The sequence below is a fragment of the Equus caballus genome, chromosome 7, assembly GCF_041296265.1.
Source record: "Equus caballus isolate H_3958 breed thoroughbred chromosome 7, TB-T2T, whole genome shotgun sequence".
NCBI lineage: Eukaryota > Metazoa > Chordata > Mammalia > Perissodactyla > Equidae > Equus > Equus caballus.
Genome location: NC_091690.1, coordinates 63960075 through 63984876, shown reverse-complemented (window position 1 = coordinate 63984876; position 24802 = coordinate 63960075). Strand labels below are relative to the sequence as shown.

General features: G+C 37.2%; 1 protein-coding gene across 48 annotated transcripts in view; it reads right to left on the bottom strand.

Moving 5' to 3' along the window:
• The window catches only part of DLG2 (discs large MAGUK scaffold protein 2), a 1837299-nt gene that overhangs the window by 276814 nt on the left and 1535683 nt on the right, over positions 1-24802 (bottom strand). For all 48 annotated transcript variants that reach the window (XR_011441029.1, XR_011441028.1, XM_023646512.2 and 45 more), the window contains one exon: positions 21266-21368. Coding sequence is in view for 46 of the 48 variants with exons in the window: in XM_023646512.2 (XP_023502280.2) it covers positions 21266-21368 (103 nt within the window). In the remaining 2 variants the exon portion in view is untranslated. The remainder of the gene's footprint in view (positions 1-21265; positions 21369-24802) is intronic.

The following is a 24802-nucleotide window of genomic DNA, read 5'->3' as shown; positions in this document are numbered from 1 at the left end:
ACTCCACCCCCTGGGCTTTCTTTCAATTAACACAACTGTGACCTTGGAGATGTCAGTAAATGTCTTTGCTTTCCAGCTATTTTTATTGATTTCTGGTTGTAGGATTTCAATTTTCAGTGGGTCCTCCCTGGATTCATCGTTCAATAAGTTACACTCATGCTGCTGTCCTGTCTCACTATCTGTTTCTTTGAGAAATGACTTCTCTCTCTTAGAGAAGTTCCTGTTGGCACAAAATTATAGAATATTAGCTAGGACCTTAGAGGGCTTTGTATTCATAGTGGTTTAAAGTACATAAATATTTCAGCATTAAAATTTAGACCAGCAGTTGAGGTAGACCAGCCAAACTGCTGTTCTTCACTAGGGAAGGTGCTATAAAGGACACCCAGGAACCCAAATTAGTAATTACAACGCTGATAATAATTACCAGCTCAGTCCAGCTCTGTCCCAGATCCCAGAACCCACAATTAGGGCATCAGAAATGGAGTTTTGAAGTTCCTGAAGATGCTCTAATAAATCATCCCTGAATGGATAATGTTGAGCTTGGTTTGTGAGTTTTGGAGGGCAGAGAGAACATACTGACTTTCCCCGCAAGGGTGGTTTCTATTCAGTTAAATAAACTCTAATGAATTGACAGTGGAATTGCTTAATAAACAAACTCAATTCCCTAAGCTCCTTAGCTGGGCAATATCATCAAGACCTTCTTGTGAGTTTCTGAAGTTCTGTGGATATGCTCAGTTCATTAAAATCTTTGTGCTTGGTGGGTAGAAATTGTCTCCAGGCTCATGAATGAAAAAGAACAGAATGTCAGATTCGAGAAGTCCATTTTATATTCCCGTTATCAACAGAAAACAAAACTGAGGCTCAGAGAGGTTGAATAATCTGCATCACATAGGTGCATAAGTGCAAAAACTGAGACCCAAATCCCAAACTCATGCTCTTTTTCCTTTCTAGACTTCCCAGTTCAACGCCTGCTTACTCTCTTCTCTAATCTCACTATCTCTACCTACCCTGAAAAGCCTGTTCCAAATAATCAATCACGAATCCAGTCCCTTTCCTCCATTTCCACTGCCATCTTACTAGTTCAGAATGACAATCTCTTTTCTAAGTAACTAGCAGCTTACCAACTGTTTTCCCTGTCCCTAGTCTTGTGCTACCTTTATGTCCACATAGAATGCATTGTAGGCTCTTCAAAATACTCCCTTGTTTAACACCTTCTGAACATTCCTCATCACCCTAAGTATAAAGGATAAACTTCTTAACATAGAGTATAAGACCGGTCAAAGTTTAGCCAATGTTTCCTCTTCAGATTTACACTGTATAAATTTTGTTTGTTGATCTCTCAACTCTTCACCCTTCTTCACTCTGCTCTGTGCCTGGAAGGTGATAAGCGTGGACCACCTAAGGCTTCTGGTTGGGTTTACCAAGCAGACAACACTAGCAGGAGATCAGAGGGAGGGATGACAGTGAGAGTAGACATTTACTCCACTGGGTTTCTCACTGCAGGGTCCCAGTTTTATCAGGTGAACATTTCCCTGAGGGTCCAGGTAACTCCTTCCTCCTCTTGTCCCTTCCAGGTTAGGAGGGGTAACAGTTCCCTGTGGTTAATAGTCCTGGAATCTCTCTTAGCTTTTACTCTATCTTGCCTACTCCTTTGTAAATAACCCCATTGTTAAACTATCCTCAAATTATTCATTTTGAGTCTACCAGGTATTTTCTGCCAAGATCTCAACTGATATTTGGCAAATCTACAGTTTACACCTTAATTTATAATTATATCGAATAAAGATAATCTCTGGAACAAATGTGCCCTGCTCACTCTTCTCTGAAGCTTTGGGCATGTTGTTCTTTCTTCCTGAATTGCACTCCCTCTCCCCAGGTTCCCTTACCCCCAACCCCATCCTTCAGGTCTCAACTTCAATTACTAGTTGGTTCCCAGAACCTTTCCAATTGAATGCAAATCATTGCACTAGACGTCTCTTAGCGCCCTATGCTGCCCGCTATTGTACCATCCCTAACAATGCATTCATGTATCTTCCCTACTAGCCATGGCCTTTGAAGTCCAGGAGCTGTGTTTCATCCATCCTCGTAAACTCATCACCTAGCACAGAGCTTAGGATATGGTAGCTATTCAACGAATCTTATTTCAGTGAAATGTATTTTTATTTGAATGTGGAGATCTTTCCTTTTCAGTTCTTACTTGGTTTGAAACTTTCCCTGGAATCTCCAGGGAGTTATTATAACTACTATATGCTGGACACTGAGAAAGTTCCCAAAAACCATGAAAAGGACACTGCTCTAATCTTTGAGAAGCTCTCCATCCATGGACCAAGAGACTACATAATAACTCAGATAAGATCATATATAAGTAAAACTGCATTTAAATAGGAGATCCAAATATTAGTTATTATTTTGAAGAAACCATCACAAAGACAGATTCCTTTATCTTAAATATAAGATTTCCCTGGCGAATCAAATATCTGATCCTTTATTCCTGCCAATTTCCAAAAATCTGTTAGCTATTGCTGACTCAAGAAAGAATTTTAAGGTGTTCTCAGTCAGTCTCTGGTTCTTGAAGATAGTTGTTTGATGATACCCAACAGAGCAGGGCAGATCACGCTGCAGCTGGGCCATCCTATTCAAGTTTCAATGGTTTTCCAACAAAATCATGGAGCAAATGGTATCACAAGCTACCATCACCTCACATTTTGTTCAGAGATTTCATTGACTATACCATACTAGACTGTGCCATGAGTTCAGGAGTTCAGTAGTACTTCTCAATGATAATGACGATGGGCAACATAAGCACAGAGATTAAGTATTGTTATGTGGCAGCTTCTTAGAAGTTTTGAAAATCTGGGTCAGGGTCTGTGATGCGGTTTAGAACAAACAGGTGCTTTTATTCTCTTCCTATCTACCAAGTTGAATTTTTAAGCAGCAACTTTCCAGTCTAATCCTGAAGGGAAAGACCCCTATAAAAGACTTCCAATAATATCGCCTTGCAGGCTTGGGCCATCAATGCTTGCCCATGGTGTAATTATATACTGATATGTCATCATTGGTGGAGAGATGTATCATAAGCAACATTTTAGTAATTATATTTAAAGAACTGAAATTTGGGACTGAATTTTAATAAATTAGTGTGAATAAAGGTTGTTTCTATAATAACTTCATTCTTCTATTCACTTGCGTTCCAAATTGCTCTCTTGATTAGGAGCGCATGGAGTAAAGTTATCATGGATGCATAGAGAAGCCCGCAGAACCCACAACCCATCTCACTTATGCCATAGCCAAGGGTGCATCAAGTGACTGTCCACGGTGTGAGTTGCAGGGAAAATGTGAATGATCACTATATTTCAGATTATAAGGTGCAGATTTTTTCATGTTTTAACATCTCTATATGAGGGATGCATTTCACAGTCAATGGTAGCTTATAACAAGCAGGGATTTTTAAAAATTTTATTTTTACTAGAACTTAAAATAACACTGTATCTTACATTAGTTGCATTTTAGATTCAAAGTTAATTACTCTAGGACCCACATCCCACTCCTTCGAAATTTCTCTCTAGTCAGGCTCATCGGTCCCTACAATATTGCCCTCAAAGTTATAGTCTTCCTCTCTCTCTAGTCCTTGAATATTAATTACCCATTTTTAAAAATATTGAGGGTCTATTTTGTGCTAGATCTTTTATTCCTGTATAGTGTTTTCATTTATAAAACAGGCAATGCCCCTAGTCTAGAGCCTACAGAGCGGAAGGTAAGCCAACAATGGCCAAATGTTTGAGCAAGAGCCTCTGAAAACTGTTTCAGTGGATTCTTCACTGTGGATGAGTTGTTTAGGAATGAGGGGCTATTTCTAAATGAGTGGGAGCATGCCTCACACCAGTTTACCTGAAATCACAACAATACTATTGCATGGCCAGAAGCATATATATAACCAGGCATTGGCTACCAGGTCTCCTAGGATAGCTACAGAGCTGGGGAAATTGGGCTGGGGGTGCTGGTGGGAGGGGGGATGGTTACAGGGGTAGTCTTCTCCCCTATCACCACCAACTCCTGGACCTAGAGAGTGCTGATGTCTAGTAGATGTTCAATATATGGGCTTTGCATGGATGATCACATCTAGCCAGGCAAAATCAGATTAAAGCAACCTGGATGAGTGGTGCTAAAAAGAAATGGAAATCACAAATGCCAGTTGCCCTAGAGAGAGTTGTAGAGGGGAGGTAGAAGGCTAAGGTCACTGACCTTGCCCTGGTCACGAGGTTGGATGGAAGTCACTGTGTCTTTCTATCTATCAATACTTAGGACTTATTATCTTCAAGGCATTATTTTAAGAGGTTTACAAATATTAACTCATTTCATCTTCATAATAATCTTATAAGATAGCTACTGCTATTATCTCCATTTTACTAATGAGGAGACTGATGCACCAAGAGGTTAAGTACCTTGTCCAAGGTCTCATAGCTAAAAAGTGAAAGATTTAGGATTAGAACACAGGGAGTTTGGCTCTTGAATCTGTGCTTCAACCACTCCACTACAATGCCTCTCTATTTACCCAGCAGGTTCTCTCTAAATAGTTTAGCTGCTATAACCATAGCCCCTTTGAGGCCAGATGTCTGCAGTCTGTTCCAGTCTTGAGGAGAGACAAAGTCGGCTCTCAGGTTGCAAGAAGTCAGGCTAGTAAACCTGCCGCGTAGGTGTTGGCAGATAGGAAGGCACACACCCTGGATTTGACTTGGACATGATCCAGGTTTCTGGAAAGACCATTCAAAACTTTACCCCAAACTGCCTGTTCCATTATAGTATTAAAATGACATCTTCTCCCAGCCCCCGGCACCACTCTCGCCTTTTCTAGGCCGGAAAGAACTAATGTTGGGGAAAATGTGATGACTTTCTTTGTTCTTTTTTTGTCCTTGGTGTTGCAAAAACGTGGCCTAAAGAAAGCTCTAGGGAAATTTTGGGAGTTACTTGTCAACCTAATTCTTTTAACAGAGTATTTAAAACAATTTTTAAAAAGTCTCCATTTTCTCTCAAAAGCTTGGGATGGAAAATTAACATATTAATAGAACACAGAATCAACAGCAAAAACTTTTTTTTAATTACTGCTAAATAGAGGAATTAATTGAAACAGAGGTGGCAGATTTGTTTTGTAAATTCTCCTGATGTCTTTAGCTTGGGTCTTGAAAAGGAGATTTACCTTTTAAAATTCTATACCATTACTACATTCTAAATCAAAATGCTGGCTTCTGCATTATTATTTTATATCCAGACAGGAAAAAGACTTTTAATTTGGGCTCAGCTGTGAATAGAAATAACAAAACTGTCCATTTGTGCACAGTAGACTGAATCTGGGCCCTGGTACCTGCCACTAACAACATGCCTTCAGTTCTAACAGAGAGGTTGGAAGAGGTTTCCCAAATACAAGGATCCAATATGTGGACAGATGCCTCAGACAAACACAGTTGTCAAACAGACCCTGCTTCTCCAGCCTTTGAGAGTGAGGGAGTCTTTCTTTGTTCCCAGTGCCTTGCAAAGGGCTAGGACAAAGGAGGCACAATAAATGTATTATTGGCTTTCTCCAGCTGAATAGAGATAGGAAAAGTGTTGCCTGATCCTACCATGGAAAGCAAAGGCATCAGAGTTATGACTCAAATACACACAATGAAGTGATAGGGTATGTTTGCCTGGGCTGTAGATATGGATAACAAATGAAAACCAGGCCCACGTGGAATCTTGAGAGCCCCTGGCAGCATATTATGTCCATTTTACTTCCTTGATGCCGTGCTTTGCCCAGTAACTTGGATGTTGGCAGATGCTACTATTATATTTTCTTCTTATAAACAATATTGGTATTGAGACTAATCTTGGGGGGATTTCACTGAATGGTTTCTTTTACAATGAGTTACGAGGTAAGCCTATTTGTATCTGGTATTTCTTCTTTGTGCTCCACGGCAATGCTGGATTCTACTGTTTTCCTTCTTATCATTTGGAAAATGAGGAAAAATGAGGCTGCATCTGCCTTTAATTCTGTTATCAACAATTGAGAGAAAGCATGTGCCATGTATCTTGCCAAGGCTATCTTCTGTAAATAAACTGTCATTGTTAATTTTGGGGAGTGTGTCTGATTCATTACCAGCAATGATTTTGCATATTATTATCTCTTAGAATCCTAATTTCTGAAATATATTTCCTTCTATTTTTTATTTGATTCTTTTATCAGCTTTTATGGTTTCTCAACATTCTTCTTTATCAATAGTAAATACTATTATAATTCAACATGCCATGAATAATTTTGTTGAATACCTCATTGTGCCTGACGTTATTCTAGGTTGCTGAAAATAAAATAATTAATAAAGCAGTTAAGGTTCTTGCTCGCATGGAACTTATCTTCAAATGTGAGAAGGAAGAGCCAAGAAAATAAATAAGATAATTATATATAGAGATAAATGCTATGGAGAAATTGAAACAGGCTATCATTTTAGTATGAAAAGCTATGATGGTCAAGAGCAGGGACACTGGAGCCAGACCAGAGTTTGAATCACAGCCCTAACACTACACTGCTGTGATCCTGGGCAAGTTATTTAGCCTTTCTGTGCCTTAGCTTCTTCATCTCTAAAATGAGGACAATCATAGCTCCTATGGCAGAGGCTTGCTTTAAGGATTACATGGTGATATATGGAAAGCACTTAGAACAATGTCTGGCATATATTAGGCACTTTGAAACATTAGCTTTCATTATTTTGGCAGCTAAAATTTACTGAGCACTTTCTATGAGGCAGGAATTATGATTATGACTTATTCATCAAAATTACTCTATGAAGAAGACTTTATTAACTCCTTTTCAAAGATGAGGAGTCTGACGGTTGGAGAGGCTAAATAACTTTCACAAAGTCATGCAGTTAGAAAGTAGCAGAAGGATTGTCTTTGTCTTCTGCTCTGTCCTCAAACATCATTCTCTCTTCATAAGTTTTGTTTTTTCCAAATATTTACTTTCCAGCGGCTCAGTAACTAAGCCCATTACATCCATAATCTCATGTTTGTGACGACAAAGGTAATACTTATTTACTGACAATAAAATTCATTTTTCTCAGGTTTTTTCTTTCTGATTCTTTTCATTATTTTTTCCTTTTATATAAGTCTTTGTTTTGCTGCTGCCTAAAGTTTGGCTGTTCATTATCTTGGCAACGCATTTTATATACATTTGATGTTATTTTGTTCTAATAGGATTCGTTAATTATCAACCAAACATGTAGCTCCTTAGAGGTTACATACAGTTTCCTACAGCATTTGTACTTTTTATATTAAATGCTTTAGTGCAGAGAGCTTTAGAAAGTATTTCCATTTGTGATGCCCCAGATTTTATCCATTTTGTTGAAATTCAAAATTGCTACTATTTTTCTTTTCATGACCTTTTCAGATATCTTTTTTTCTTCCTAATCACAGTTCCATTTAAACCAAATGACATGCAGAAATCCTCACTTCAGTGGTAATCTGCTTTCTTTTTATATCCAGTTTTAGACCATAATCACTACTCTCTTCCTCCAATTGCTCAGACACTTGGTGTGTATTTTATTAAGCAACATCTTGCCAGATTTAAGAAAAGTGCTCTCTTACAGCAAATGGAAGTTCTAAAGCCCCAGGGCTTAGCAGTTGATTCTAAGATTATGCATATAACAGATTTAATGAGGCTTTGAAGAGAAAGTGCTATCAAATCTACAAACTCGACCTATACTGGTTGTGCGGCCATGGACTTCTTTCCTTTCTAGAGAAGTGGGGACTAGGAGAGGACATGGAGGGTGGTAGTTGAAATCTGACTGTTGGCCCCTCTTGGAGACATGGTGTTGCAAATGGGTATCTGAGTCAGGGAGACCACTGTTTGAATTTTGCTTCTACCACTTAATTGTGTAACTTTTCTAAGATTTTACTCCCTCATTTGCAAAATAGGGGTAACAATATTACACTGTTTGTGAGGATTAAATGCCATAACATATATAAATATTTAGAAGTACTAGGCATAAGGATAACAGTTATCATTATTAGTTGTTACCTACTTTCCCCATGTACGTTTGTGATTTCTTGAGTCCTTGAATCTACGTGGACAATACAAGGTGGTATAAAGCAGAAGTTCTGTTTACTCAACTGTTCACCATTTATTTTTATTATTATCTTTAGAGCCAACACTAGCTTCTCCACATGGTTCAACCCATATTCAAGATACTTGGGCTTAAAAAAATCACCACCACTCACATCTTCATTGATTGACTGATTGAATCATTCATCAAACATTTATGGACTACCTACTATGGTCACTCCCTTACCCCATGAAGCTCATAGTCTGTGCAGAGATCTGATGTTTGTTTACACTAACTGCAAGACTGAGGGAGAGACGCAACAATACAAGATAGTGAGATAGCACAGAGGAAGCAGTGCTCCTCTACTGGGGATGGAGTGGTGCAGCCAGGAAGGCTTCCTAAAGGAGACGATCTGGAGCTTGCTCTTTGAAAGAAAAAGAGTTTGTCAAGTGGACAAGCGAAGAAGAGAATTCTGCACAGACAGAGTAATAATTCCAAGTCATAGAGGATGAAACATCAAGGCCTGTCAGGCAAAGGATAAGCAATCTGGGTTATTTGAGTATAAAGTGCAAGGAAAGGTATAGCTGGGGATGTGAGAGGAGCCATACATGTAGATACATGTATTTAGACGAAAAGTACCTAAGAAAACTGTGCCTGACATATAATGCTTGATAAGTGCATTTAAATTCTATTCTAAAGACCAACCCTCATTTTATAAAATAAGGTAGATTATATTTTATATGAGATATTATATTTGTATTTTTTATCGCTTGTTCTATAGTCTCAGGCTCTCTCTAAATTTTCATTTTTTTGGTTTATAATTAGGAAAGACAAAGATATAGAATTGCAATGAGGAAGCACAAATTCTAAGAGAAATTTGACAGCTCAGAGAAAAAACTACAATAATGTATACTTAATATTTCAATATCATCAATAACCATGAAATGATCAAATGAAAGACCAACAAGAAAACCCACTTTCTTTGCTTTCAATAAGAAGATTAAATATTCATTTATCAGAAGACTGTTGAAAGTATTTTCTCTTGTCTGTTAAAAGGAGGGGAAAATGTGTTCCTAACTGTAAACAGAACTATCCAAGCTGAAGACGTTTGATCGTCCTCAGCAGTTTTCTCTGCACGTCCTCCCTGCCGCCCTCCTCCCCACCCTCAACAATCTTCACACCTTCATTTCTCTGGACGGTATCAGCTGTGTTTTGATAATGATTGTGTAAACACTCTGCTTTCACTATGTCTCACTAACAGTTACCCAAAGCAACTGTTGGTCTGCAATTTCATAGATAGTTGTGTTTCTTTTAAAATGCCCTTTGTGTTTTTGCTGCTTGTTGCTAAGTCATAACAGCTGGGAATTATCACTAAAACTCTAACATCCCTCCTTTTGCTTCCTGGAAAGATCTCCCACAATGAATGATACCTTTTTGTAAGAAACTGAATATTTAAAAGAAAATAAAAATAAACTGAATATTTAAAAGAAAATAAAAATATTAAAAATTTGGATAAAGTAGGGTGTGATTATTTACATCACTAAGAAATCAATCATTCAAAAAGTATCTCCTAGTGAGCTTAAACAAAGAAGACTTTATGTATTCACTATCACATAATAAAGACACATGATTAAATATCTTTATATGAAGATGTCTATTATATGAAACTAGGTAACTCTTGCACATATTTCCCAGGGAACAAGGTGGTTTTAACCTTGATTTCGGATCCCTTTAGGTTCCAGTGACCTCTTTAAAGGATATTAAGTGTTCCAAATTTTTCTAGAAAAAAACCGTACCAGTTAATGAAGAACAATCGCATGAAGGTTTCTTTTGGAACTTGTGATCTCTTGACAATTGACACAGCATATTGGGTATTATGACAGTTGCATTTAAAGAAATCTAATATTTATAAAATTATTTCTGATTTGCAAAAATATCATAAGGTATAAGGAGCAGATATAACCGGCAACCGAATTAAGAAATGACTATTTTTTATTCATTAACTTTCCAGACTATTAAGCATCTTCCTATTAAGCATTTTTTTCTCCTTTAAAACATTTTGAATAAGATTTACCTATATTCCTCTAGTTTCAGTTTTTATTTAAATAAGTTACTCATTCACTAAATGGCTGCCTTTAAGGGCAAGGGGAAATGAGGTCAATGGAGATGAAGTGGAAATGAGACTCCTCAGTGTACAATTTTTAATATTATTTTGATTTTTGAACCCTCAGAATTATATTACTATGAAAAATAAAGTGATATACCATCAAACATTCACCCACCAAACAAACATAAATAAGTTTTCTCAAAATATGTTTACTTAGCAAACTTATGGAAAGCCTGACAATTCTAGATTGATTCAACTATTCTTATTTGGATAAAAGAAATATAAAAGAGTATGATGCTGAAGAGTATTTGAAGAACGGTATGAAGCACAAGAAGCAGAATCGGAGGATCTGGCTGTAAGCTCAGCTCACGGCACTTACTAGTGACCTTGGGCAAGTCACTTAACTTTACTGAGCTTCACTTTCCTTATCGATGAATTAGAATGACGATAATACAACCTATCTAGTCACCTCTTGGAATTGTTCTGTAGCTCCGATGAGAAACTGCAAAGTCTTAAACGTGTGCAGTTAATATTTTATATTTTATTTAATGTTTCCGAGACTTACAAAGATACACAAAGCCACTATTAGCTTCATTGGGAAAAAAGTCTATTTGTTTGCTTAATTTTTGGCTTTCACACACCAAACAATGAAAGCAAAACTGAGAGTGTCTTTGTCTTTGGCAGCCTGGTCAGCGGTGATGCCAGAATCAATCTTGGGACCACATAAGATATTCTCTTGGATGCAAAATCAATGTTTGGGAGCTCAAGCTAACTAACATGATTCCTAATAGGCATTTCAGCAAGGATGAATTTGCTCTGCCACCTACAGTTCAAGAGAAACTGCAAGGCATGACGTCTATTTAGCTCACTCATTCATTCTACAACTATTTTTTGAGTGCCCACCATGTGCCAGGCACTGGTCTAAGCCTTGAGGACACAGCAGTGAGCGAAACAGACAAAACTTGATGGTCTCATGGGGTTTACATTCTAGTGGAAAATTAACTGAGCCTACAGTTTTTTAGATCCTAACCACACACACACCTTAATTTGGACAGCTTTTCTTGCCTTCTGCTAGAACAGCTTAAAACTCTTCTTTTTGGTGGCAGAATCCTTGCTTCATATATCTAAGATCAAACATTAAAAACAAAGTCTTCTCTGGATGGAGTGGGGCTGAGGCCAGGGCCCACGGTGTATCTTCCCATAATGCCCCACCCCCTGTTCCTGAAATTCTTTCACTGGACCTCAGGACTCTTCAGAGAGCAGTTTATTTGACAATCCCACACAGGGAATTATTTCCACATTAATTTTGTTACCGAAAGAAATCCTTCAAAAACCTATATCCACAGTCTCCCAAGGGCTTTTGCAAGTTCCTTTCCCTTTCTGGGTCTGCTTCTCTCTCTCCACATAATAACCACATTATAGGCTGTCTCGTGTTTCTGATAATTCCCATAATAATGACAGTTACCACTTACCGAAGATGTGCTATTTGTTAGGAACTGTGCTTAGCATTTTACATGCATTGATTCATTTCATCTTTAAAATTGCCCCATGAGATAGGTGTGAATCCTCATTTTACAGATAAAGAATGATATTCCAAGAGGTGAAGTAATTTATCCAAAGTCACACAGTTGTTAACGGTAGAGTTGGAATCTGAATCACATCTATCTGATTTCATAGTAGGAACTCTTAACCACTAACCCTTCCCAAAGTCTGTGAAGCTCTTTGACCCTCTCAGGGGTAGTTCTAAGCACAGGGCAAGGCTCTGATTAGCGCATAGGGGAACGCAGTGTTTACTCAAACAAGCCTGCTGTTGAGGGTTGTGACACCAGCCATCACTCAGGGACTCCCTACTACCTTCCAGACATTCTACATCCATTTTCTCCAGTTCTTTCAGCAACTTTGGGAGGTAAATATGATCATCTCTGTGTAATAGGTGAAGAATTTCAGGCTCAGAGAGGTTGCATATAAACAGAGACCGTATGCAATAAATTGTTAATTTTTAAAACCCCAATAAGCAATAATTGCTTCTACTTGAATTAAACTTAAAACCATTATTGGAGGGTCCAAGTCCTCTTGGACACAGAGAGAGCAATTTCCACAGACATGGATCTTTCCTCTTCCTACAAGTAGGTAAAAGAAGAATTTCCATGTTTTAAAATGTGTGGAATAAAAAGAGAACATTTAGAAATTATCTGCTTGTAATTATTGTTCTTGGACAACAAGTTTTAATTAAAAGGCACAGTAAATTAAATTTCACAGAATGTCATCTGAAAGAGCCTTAAAAATAATCTCTCTAACCATCTTAATCGCCAAACAAGGGAATCAATGTTCAGAAAAGTGATGGGTTTAGGCGTGGTCAATAAAACCTTGGCTGCAGAGTCAGGGAAAGAAGAAAGATGCTTCATTATTCATTATTAAATTAAATTAAGTAGGGGGATATTCAAACAGATGTGGGAGTAAACTAGGCTAGACACCCAGAATATGGAGTTAAGTTCAAAGGTAATGGTTTATATTTCTCTTCTGTTTTTCTCTGTAGAATATTCTTTTATAGTTCTCTAATATCTTGAAATTCTATATCAAACGAAATGTTTATATAATGAAGATCTATGTTCATTTTGTAATACTTGTATAGTCAAGAATAGGATTAGAACCCTTTATTTTTACATATTTGATCTGGGTGTTTCTAATGACAAGTATGGATCTAAGAGATCTTGGTTATCAAAATGTCTCAAAAAAAATGTGTCTAGCACAAGGACTTATTTAGCCTCTTTCAGTATTAACGAAATCACATTAATAAAATCACAAGATGAGACACCCAAAGTTCATTATATTTAACTATGGAACAAGAGTTATGGAGATGGGAATAGGGATAACATAGTGGGAGGAGGCATGACATATGATCAGTTTTGTAAATATTTTTAACCCCCTTGATATGAATTTGAGTTGTTGTATTCCCAAGATAGATAATGAGGTCAAGAAAGTTTTCTAAGAGGCAGGAAGTGATATTTCTCTTTGTCTTCATTACATTTCTTGGTCCAAACTAGGGCATGGGCATGGAGAGAGGGACGCAGCATCATTAATCATTAAAGTATCTGGAGAAAACCTCCCATGAATCTGCAGACTCTATTTGCATGAATCATCTTTTGGTCATGTCTATGGTGCTATGTGTTAGTTGGAGATTGGGAGGGAACAAATACAACTAGAGAAGGCTAGAAAAAGGATACACTGAGTGAGGGGATATCTTGAGAGAGTTCTAGTTGCAGGAGGAGGCAGCATCTATTAGTGGAATGTGTATGTATGTGAGAGAGAGTTGTGGTGAAAGACAAGTCTAAGCAATAAAAATTCTAGAGTCATGTGAAGTTTTACTTAAGTTTCCTTTGTAATATTTTGGTAAAAGTTAGAATATGCCAACCAGATTAATTAAACCAGATTTAATGCAACATACTTGGAGAAATTTGATACATGGCAGTACAGACTATCACTAAGGATTAACTGGTTGATAATGAATAGATAGATGGATGAGTGGATGGACGGATGGATGGATGAAGGGTGCTGCAGGAAGAAGTTAGGATGGGAAAGAGGAAAATCATAATATATTTGAATTATTGATTGAACTATCAATATTCCCAGATTGGTGGTTATTTTTTAATTAACAATAATTGCTTACATTTTTAAAGCTCTCTTATATACATCATTTAACTGTGATACATGAACAATAGCAATTAACAATACTAACAAGCTAGAAATGAAAGTGAAGTTGTATACATGAGAAAGCCCTGAGACTCCATGGGAATTTTTTTTAACCCCTTTATGTTAATTTGATCATAACAATCTTATTGGATTAGATTTCTTGGGTTATTTAAGCCATCTGTCATCATAGCTACTATAGTGAATTCAAAGAATTAAGGAATTACTAGCTACTCAGCCAGCTTCAGCTTTAGTACCTATGACAACTTTTAAGGTATTGAACTGCTTTCCTATCTGGATGCTGACTGAGCTTCAGCTTCCCCAGCTGTGAAATGAGGAAGCTAGACAAGACGATCTTTAAAGATTCTTCCAATTCTTAACTTCTATTTCTCAATGATTCTAGTTAAACGGCACAAAATGCATCAAGGTAACTAGATTGCACATTCGTTTCCTCTTAAAGAATGCAAAAAATGCACAGAAAAAAATGTTATGTTAGTGACAAAATGTTCAAGTGGTGGAATTCATGCTTCTATACCCACTAAGGTCCGAGGTTGGGGTCATGGTTTTTTAAATCTAGAATTTAACAACTAGAGGATTATTCCGATAATATCATACGCATCCTAACCTTTTTTTAATGGGTGAGAAAACTGAGACTCAGAAAGATGAATAACTACCACAAAATCACACAGCTAGAGTTAGAGTTAGCACTAGAATACTGATCTACTCTTCCCAGTCCAGAGGCTTGCACAGTACTTTCCATTCCAAAGCTCATCTTAAATGTTCCCTGATGATGTTGATGCAATTTCTGACCCAGACCCACAGCTGGACTTCATGAATCCTGCTTGGGCATTTAAGATGCAGTTCTTTGCACTAAGAAAATATTTCAACATGCCACAGCTGCTCATTCATATGCATAAACTTATATAGATATTGATTTAAAGAAAGAATTATAGCTTGCATTGTAAGTAAGCTTCTTGCATATTGTACATACTCTCATTCCCGAGAACTTTCAAGTATGGAAGGTGTCTATATTCTTCAGAGGGTAAATTACGTATTCATTTCAAGCTTTCACCATGTCTTTGACCCAATGGAGAAATGCAACAGGGGGCCCAGCACTGGTTTAAGCTTGGTGACGTAATTCAGAGTGGTTACTCTCAGTAAGATCAGGGTTTCACTTAATGCTAAAAAGAATAGATACTTTTCTTTCTGAATTAGCTTCACAATTTAAAAGGAGTGAAAAAGATTATTTAAGTGAACTTCTGCTTTAATATATAGCAAGTTACTCAAAGAAATTTTATAATGATGCCTTAATGACTTTCTTTTGCTTCATAGAGCCATCCATCAGGATGGGTTTCCATCTTCCCTCATTGCAACTCACTGCTTCTTTATTCACCTGAAGGAGAGGCCATAATTAAAGAGAATGAAGTCTGAATAGGTTCATTGTCTCACTAGCTGAGGAGTTCCAGCAAGATGTTTGAATTTGCTTGATAATCTGTATTTAGAGGGGAGGGACAGGCAAAGCAGACGTGAATGACACATGAACTTCTTAGTTCCCCTGCAGCCTAACCAGTCCCTGGTAAAACCACTGAGGCATGACCACATGCCAGAAATCAAACCTGGTGATGCAGCTTCATGTGACTTTGCCCAGTACTCCAGGTAGAGGGAGTCCCCCCAGTAGTGACAAATGACAATTTTTGCAGGGTCCTTAAGTATTCTAGAGCAGTGCTTCAGACTTTAATGTACATACAAATAACCAGTGGGTCTTGAGAAAATGCGAATTCAGACTTAGCAGGCCTGGGTTGGGGCTCAAGATTGTGCATTTCCAACAAGCTCTCAGTTGATATTTATGCTGCTAGTTTATGGACCACACTTGGTAGACCAAGACTCTAGAAGAATTCATTTCTTCCCCTAGCTTCCTGCATGGCTTACTCTTGCACTTCTTTTAGGTATATGCTGAAATATCACCTTATTGGCAAGATCTTCTCCACCCACCGTATAGCTCTCTGTCACTAACACCTTTATCCTTCTTCATATTTATTTACACTACTTATCACCATCAGACAAATGTTATACTTCGAGAGGGCCTTTTTTAATTCACTGCTTTATCATTTCCCTAGAACACTGACTGAGGCACAGTAAGTGTTCAGTAAAAGATATCTATTGAGTGAGTGAATGTATAAATGAACCACATGGTCACTCTGCCACAATTCCATAAACCAGACCACACTTATGAGTCTCCAGGCAATAATCAACTCTGTACTTTGGGCTTTTCTTTTAGGAACTCAAGTATTCCATTAAAGAATAAAAGGTGGGGGAAATCAGCCCTCTCCATTGTCTACTCAAGTCTCTGCTCGCTGAGCTGATGGGGACCCCCATGGACTTCCTCGTTCCTACTTGCAGGCCTTTCTGAAGCCTTTGCAGTGTCCCCAACAATGCCCTGAATAGTCAGATTAAAGGCAAGAGGACATTGATGGCTTTCACAAGGACAACTTGGCAATTAATTATCTCCACTTTGTGCTTCATCTAACAACTTGTATTGTTTATTTGGTTCTCCTGGTGAATATCTAGTGGTTTAGCATTTCAATCCCAGTCAGTAATCTTGCACTAAATATAAGTATTATTATATTAATGAGAAGGCAACAAATGCTGTAAAGATTTGCCCCAATCTGACCCAGGGAATGCTGTTAGACCCTTTTTGACAAATGTATAATTAGGTTGCAATCAACGCCTTTTTAATTCATCAATGATGTTAAAGTTGAGTTTCTGAACTTTAAAAAATGTTAGAGCTTTAATCATCTTTTCTTTGTGCTATTTTATAGAGTAACAGCTGTAGATTTTCTGCAATGCGGGAGAATGAGAATTTATTCACTAGGGTCGCTAAAGATTTTGTACTAAAAAACAAAAGGCACCATCTAAAACTGCACCAACACCAGATGTCCAATCTTGGGATTCATTTACCATTTCTGCATCTAATATAAAAACTCCAGGCCATTCATTCAATATTCATTCAGCAAATATTTCTTAAGCACTTACTATTAATATTTGCCAACACACTGAAGATACAATATTGCATTTCTAAAACAAGGAGAGACTCACTTGATAACTCTTTAATAAAGCATAGTCAAATTCATATTGAGCAAATTAACAGGGGAGATCGAGAGGGTTTTTGCCTTCCCGAAGCCTCTTTGCTTTCCACTTACTTGAGTGGAGAAACATACAAATCATGATAAGGGACATATCAGGTGTCTGAATACAGGTCTAGGGAGCTCAGAGAAAGAATCAATCAACATTGACTTAGCAGATTAAAGATAGCCTCATAGTGGAATTGACATCTGAGTGCCCTCAAGATGAGTAGGAATCCTCATGGAAAGGGAGAAAAGGGAATGTCAGGTAGAAGAACTCACATAAGTAAAGGCCCAGAAACATGACCATTTAGGATCAAGTGGAGGAGCAGGGAGCGGTCCTGTGCAGCGATGGGGGAGTGAAAAAGGATGATGCTGGTGGGTGGTGGTGGGGTGAGTGAGAAGGGAGCATGGAGGGTAGCTGTGACCATATTGTGAAGGGAAAGAAGTTTTTGCACAGGCGTCTTGGGGTCATATCTTTTAGAAGGATAATTCCTAAAGCAATGTGGAAGGTGATTGGGAAGGGTAAGAAAAGGGGTATAGGGGCCAGCCCGGTGGCGTAGTTGTTGGGTTTGTGTGTTCCACTTCAGCAGCCCAAGGTTCACAGGTTTGGATCCAGGGTGCAGACCTACATACTGCTCATAAAGCCATGCTGTGGCAGCATCTAACATACAAAATGGAAGAAGATTGGCACAGATGTTAGCTCAGCAACAATCTTCCTCAAGCAAAAAGAGGAAAATTGGCAACAGATGTTAGCTCAGGGCCAATCTTCCTCACCAAAAAAGAAAAGGGGTATAGTATATATGTATGTGTGTATGTGGGGGGAGGGCACTGTGTTTCCTTTTTTGAAATAGTCTTGGAGTAACTTCACTAACAATATAGGTAATTGAAGTATTTACAAGAACTAACTTCCCATATTGCTTAAGCAGAATTATTCTGGAAGTATCAGAAACATGATCTTTTTGAAAAAAAGAAAGAAAGAGAGAAAACAACGTCATTATTTTCTTCCTATTATTAATGTAATTCATGTTAATTTCAAAGTAAATATGTGATTAAAAATTGGATCATAAAAGATCGTAAAAATGAATCATAATCACACTACTAGAAAGAAACATTGTTGGCATGTGACTCTTCAAATGTGGCTTCATTCCCACCACCTAGAACAAGACATTGAAAAAGACTGATGATAGATAGAGTAATTCAGACAACTAGGACCAAGCTCATTTCAAGCAGAAGTGAGTATAACAACTTTGGCCTTACTTCGCACAGTGAAACTTGCCAAGGAAGACATTTATTGCTACATTATGATAATTATAAATTATTTATAATTATTTCAAAAAGTATGCTAAGTACTATGAAAAGCACAGTTGGAAATGGTTTTATATTTGGCAGTACACACTTGTTTAGCACTTGTTTTCTGCTTTGGAGCAGAAAATGAAAAATGCAAGGAATAAAAATAAATCCTTTCAGTCTTCAATTACCTTCAAGTGGAAACTCAAGTAGTGAAGGATGTAAACTTTTATTCATTAGTTTAGCAGCTCTTTAAAAATACCAATTATATGTACAACACTAGAGATAGATTTGTCAGTGAACAAAATATAGATTTTGTACCTGCACACATGGAGCACACAATCCTATGTAGTTTAGCAAAATATTCTTTCTCCCTGCTCTCTGGAATAGAAATCACACCCATTTTTCAAGGTCTGGCTCTGTTCCCCCATTTCCATGAAGTATTCTTGCACTGTTCTGGCTCCTGCAGATTTGTTCCTTCTCTGACATTCCATAGTTCTCAGAGATTATGCCATTATCAAACAATTTTGGTCCTATATCATCAGGAGCTGATCTCTATTAAAAGTATCAAAGTCCTTTCTCCTCAATAAGATAAAAAATTCCCTAAAGACAAAGACTTGAGATGGAGGTAAGGGCCAAATTTTCTGAATACCTAGCAATACTGTGCAATGTAGAATATTCTTGAAAACAACATTTGAATGTAACTGAAAAACTGATTTATTGGAGGCCTGGTTCTTAAACATACCAAAAAAGATACCCATAAAATTTGTCTTAGCATGGACGCTTTATAATACTGGAGCAAATGAAGGGGACTTGGTGAGAATTTCCTAATGGAACCTCAAAGCATACTCTTCTTCTCATTAGTTACTTTAAATTAGTTACTTAATGAAATTGTTCATTATTTCCTAAAGATGTTATATAATTTAAATGTCCCTAAATGACCTAAACAACAATCCAATCAGTTTTCTATTTCAAACAACAGTTAAATTGAGGTTCAGTTAAACATTAAGTTTGCAAAGAGGGAAAAAAGTTTGCTTGATGTTGCATTAACTCATTTCCAACTGATTTAAAGCTGTGACCGATTAGGATACAGTGAGACTATTAAAATAGGGAAGTCATTCTGGGAGTCTGATCTGTACTTCGACATTGTGAAATACGCCTGTGTTATTTGCAGATTTCTTCAGAAGCACTTTAAAAATTGATTTGTATGATTTATAAGACATGCTTTGAACAGGCATCTTGACAAAGTACAGCATAGTAGCTAAATTAAGTATATTGCTTAAATTGCAAAGTTGTAAGGAAGCATAAGAAAATTTATGCTGAGAGAACTAGGACATACTTGTCCTTTATTGTAACCTTTAAAGCTTGAAATCACTCTGTTCAAGATTACTGGAATGGTTATCCTCACTATCAAGAGCTTCTAATTGGTGTAACCGTAGTTCTGACCATCCTATCAGTCTACAGAATTGTTTGAGATAAGATTTTTCAGAAATGGGAAAATAGCCAGGGATATTTATATCATGTGCCAGGTTATGGTGAAGGGCATAGAATTTGAGATGAAAAGAAAACAGCTATCAAGAAAGTGGAAGAACCCTATGAAAAAGTTCTTACTCTATATGAAGTAGAATTTGTTCATCAAATTATCCTAACCCAGATCTTTTCATTTTTTTTGTTTTACAACGGATAATATAGGAGCCATGTATTCATTTGAGAAGACATATGTACTAATTTTTAAGAAGTAGAAAGACTTCTCAAAACCATCTGGAAAGAATATGTTCACTTGTGTCATCATCCATCTTTGACAATCATACATCCTCTCTTCCCCAGCTCTCTGGCCATATCTGGCCTAGGCCAAGAGGAGAAAGCATTTAATACTTTAAAAAAAAAAAAATAACAAGTACAAATTCTAATTCTAAAGTCAGGCAAAGCGAAGGTAACATGCCAAAATACATGTGGTAGAATGTTCTCTTTATTTTAACATAAAGCATGTGTTTGGCAACCATTAATGGTAAAATCTAAGATGTCGCAGGCAAGGTACAAACCTCAGTCTTCCAAACATCAATAGACTAGTTGACATTAAGAAAGAATCATCTGAAAAGTTCAGGGAAGCTCTTTATACCCACACGCACAAAGGCTCTCCCTTCATGGCATCTTGTGCTTTCATGTTCAGCTGTTTAATACTCCTCTCAGCCAGCCATGTGGACCAAAAGCAATTAACTACATTTCCTGAAGACAGAAAGCATATTCCTCTGTTTTTTTTAGAAAGTCTAGCCCACACTTGTGTGCTTAACTATGTTTCATTAACAAAGAAGCAATCTATATACAAACTCGCTACGAAATCAACCACACAATAGGTAACATCCCAGTTGTCTCATTGAGCCTCATTCTGATCACAGAAACAGATGTTGAAACAAACCAAAGAGCAGGGTATGGCTAATCCAATTTAGGATGTCTCATCAAGTCTCAGTTGGCTAATCTAGTTTATGACATCTCACCAAGTCTCAGGGTTTACAGTGATGTATTCCAAACAACGGAAAGGCGGAAAAAAAATCCACATCAAGGGCATCCAAAAACCATGTTAGTGTTAACGGGAGTTAATGCTGCAAGAAAAGAATATGGCCTACTGATCATGGTCTACTTCTGTAGATGAACTCTCCCCTCCTTGCTTCCTAAATCTTAATTGTTTATATAGTATCCATTGCTGACCAAAAGTATGTACCAGATAAGAATATAAATGAAATAAAGCCGACGCTAGTTGTTGTTTATTTGACTTTAGATTCCAAACAGGTCTTTCTAACTGTCTGATGTTTTCCTTGGAAGATTAAGGGTAACAAAGCCTCATGTCCTCTGAAGATGAAGCATCGATTTTTCACCATAGGTAGTTTTAAAAAAAACATTGTTGGTGGTGACTGGTTACTCCAGGAGTTCATAAATGCAGGTACACATCACACAGAAACATATCAGAACATTATGTTTGGGTTCTCACTGACCTTCAGGTTGGTATTGTGCTATAATCGTCACCGTCTGTCCAGCTCCCTTTAGCGCAGCAGCAGCCTGTTCATGGGATGCTCCACGGAGGTCAATGCCATTCACCTGAAGAGAGAAGCCAGAGAATTTTGGTGTCTCGTAAGGCATATTATTCTGACAGACAGAGGAAAGTTTCCCCAAACTAAGAGGCTGTCTAAGATTATATCGCCTGCCTCAAAACTACTCATGTCCTATCCAGGCATTTGAGTGTTAACTTAGCAAGTTTCACATTCCTGATAACTTTTAGTTAGCAGACACATGAAATTTCATCTTCTGGTGTTTGTGCCATGGTCTGACTTGGTTGAAACTTGTCTATCTACCCATATCCACTAGGATTTTAGTGTCTGCTTTTAATATGCCTTTGTGAGTTTCCTAGATTTCTGGGGTAGATAGGAGCCTTCAGTATTAGAGGGAAAACAGGATAATAAAGAGAGACACATGTAATGTACATAGAAAAGTATGTGCTGACAGATTAATATATTCAGATGAGGTTCTGGGGAGACTGTACGGCATGGGGCTGGCTTCCTGCCAAATCCCTCTCTGGTCATATGCCTATTCCTGTTGTCCTGAGCTTAGTTAGACAGCCCTGAGCCTTGTTCCGAAATAAACTTGACTGTCTCATTTCTCATGCACAATTCCAGAATGAATTCTGACAAAATGAAACAAAAAACACCAGGAGTTTATGTTGCTGGGGCTAACTCCCATTTTGGGGCCCACGCCAAAGAGAAACAGAGCAACTAAAAAACAAGCACAAAACTCTGCCAAGAGGGAAAAATCATTCTCAAGTCAAATTTAATGAGAAACAAAAGCTAAAGTCTTTCATGAATCAATTCAGTCTAAGTCAACCCAATGTAATTATTGAGTGCTTTCCAATGACAGGGATTTCTCTACCCCAGGAAAGGGATGGTGGGTAGGGAACAAAGGTGAATAAGAGAAGCCCCTGGGAAGCTTTTCTGCTTCAACTGAACACACAGTAGGTCCAGTTTTCTAATCTATATAGAGTTAGGTTTTTGCAGATGATATCAGAATTCTACTTCCTTTTATTTACAGGGAAGATAGCTATGGCCCATAAAGAAGAATAAAAGAACAGATGAGCTTATCTACACATAAAATAAAGACTTATCTTGCCTCTCATCGATCCTCTTTGACAATGATATTGGGTGGTGGGTGGAGGGTTAACCACTGTGTTTCCGTATCAGGCCTGGAACATCTGTAATCTTCAATTCCACATCCCGGACATCTCATAATAACTTTGTTAGAGTCTCCTTACTCACTGTTATAATTTTCCTTGCCTCTCCCCTGGATCTCAAGTATGATGAACTCCTTACTAAAAGCATTGATTACACAGTAATTGAGAAGTTCATTGAGTTAGGCTTGGTGTGGCTGTGTCACTCACTACCTGAGTGACTGTCATATCACCTCTCTGAGCCTCAGTTTTCTCCTGCCTCAGAGGGAAGGGACTGTAAGGCTCTCTGAGTCTAAAACTTTCTTTAACTATAAAATTCTAGATCTACTCCATGGTAGGTGACCATTATTTCAGAGACTGTCTAGGCATTAATGAGTCAGAAGTCTGACTCAGAGAGCCGGAAGAGACAGGAAAAGTAATTTGATCTAGGCTCCTGCCTACAGGAAGCTGAATACACACACTTCATGGGCCAGACAATCTTTTGTCAAACAATCAGGGTTAGCTTTTTATTAAAAAATAATATATGATCATGGTAAACGAATTCTAATGTTTCAGAAAGATATAAGAGGAAAAGTAAAAAGTCCCCTCACCATCTCCACTGTTAGCAGTTTCTTGTATACTTTTTAGAAATCTACTATATGCACATGCAAACACATGATTTTCTCTCGACTCTGTTTCTTTCTCTCTATATTTTAATAGGTTAAAATACTATCACATTTTTATTTAAATGAATAGGATCATATCACATATATAATTCTACAACTTGCTTTTCTTTTTGCTTTTTATTTAACAATGTCTCAGACACCTTCTATATCAGCTCATATCATTCTACTTTATTAATGGAGTCTAGTATTCCATGGTATAAATGTACCAGAATTTTCTCAATAAGATTTCTCTTAATGTGGGTAAGGCTGTTTATAGCGTTTTACTACTGCCAATGCTCATGACAGTGTTTCTGAAGGATAAATTCTCTGGAAATAGACTTCCTAGGTCAAAGGGCATATGCATTATTTGTTTCTTTTAATTTGCTATTGTACACTTTTAAATGATTATTTTTTCACTAAACAAACACAAACTAATAAAGAAGAAAACAAAAACCGGCCATATCTCATTGCTCAGATAATGCATTAATATCCAAAAATAAAATCAATATATGTACATGATGCACAGACCTGAAAATGAAAGCAATACAAAAAAGCATAAAAACAAAAGCCTCCTCTTCATTCTTGTTACACTCTCCAAAGGTAACTGGGTTGATGGCTTTTTCATACACTATCAAATATTTTTGTATTTTTGTATTCTTATATATACTACCAATTATTTAGCAGGTTTATAAAATATATAAATAATTTAAAAATTTTGTACCAGTAAGATCGTATTTTACCCATTGTTTTATACTTTGATTTTTTCCTCTTACAAATACAGATGGTCCCTGACTTATGATGGTTCAACTTATGATTTTTAGACTGTAGGATGGTATGAAATCAATATGCACTCAGTAGAAACCATGCTTTGAATTTTGAAGTTTGACCTTTTCCCGGGCTAGTGATCTGTGGTACAACACTCTCTTATGATGCTGGGCTGTGGCAGCGAGCTGCAGATCCCGGTCAGCCATGTGACCACAAGGGTAAGTAACTGACACACTTACAACCATTTTGTACCCACACAACCATTCTCTTTTTCACTTTCAGCGTAGTATTCAATAAATTACATGAGATATTCAACACTTTATTATAAAATAGGCTTTGTGTTAGATGATTTTTCCCAGCTGTAGGCTAACATCAGTGTTCTGAGCACATTTAGGCAAGCTAGGCTAAGCTATGATATTTGGTAGGTTAGATATATTAAATGCATGTTCAACTTCTGATATTTTCAACTTCTGGTGGGTTTTTTGGACATAACCTCAGCATAAGTCAAGGAAGATCTATATAAGTTAGACAGCTTTGTTCATTCACATGTTCTTATACATTGTCTCATTCTTTTTTAATAACTGCGGAGTGTTCTATTATTTAATGTAAAACAATTTACATAAACCCTTACAACACTTTAATATTTTGCTATTACAGACAATGCTGTAATAAATAATGTAATAAATATCATCTAATAATAAGTTGTTGGATAAAGAGTATTAGTGTTAAATTTTTATAGCTATTGCTAAATTGCCTCCAAAAAATGTAGCATTAATTTATACTCCCATAAATAATATGATTGTCTACTTCCTCACACTCTTGTAAAAATTGCACATATCCCAACATTTGACCTCTGCCATTCTGATTGGTAGACAACTGTATTTTTAAATTTTGCATTTCTTCAA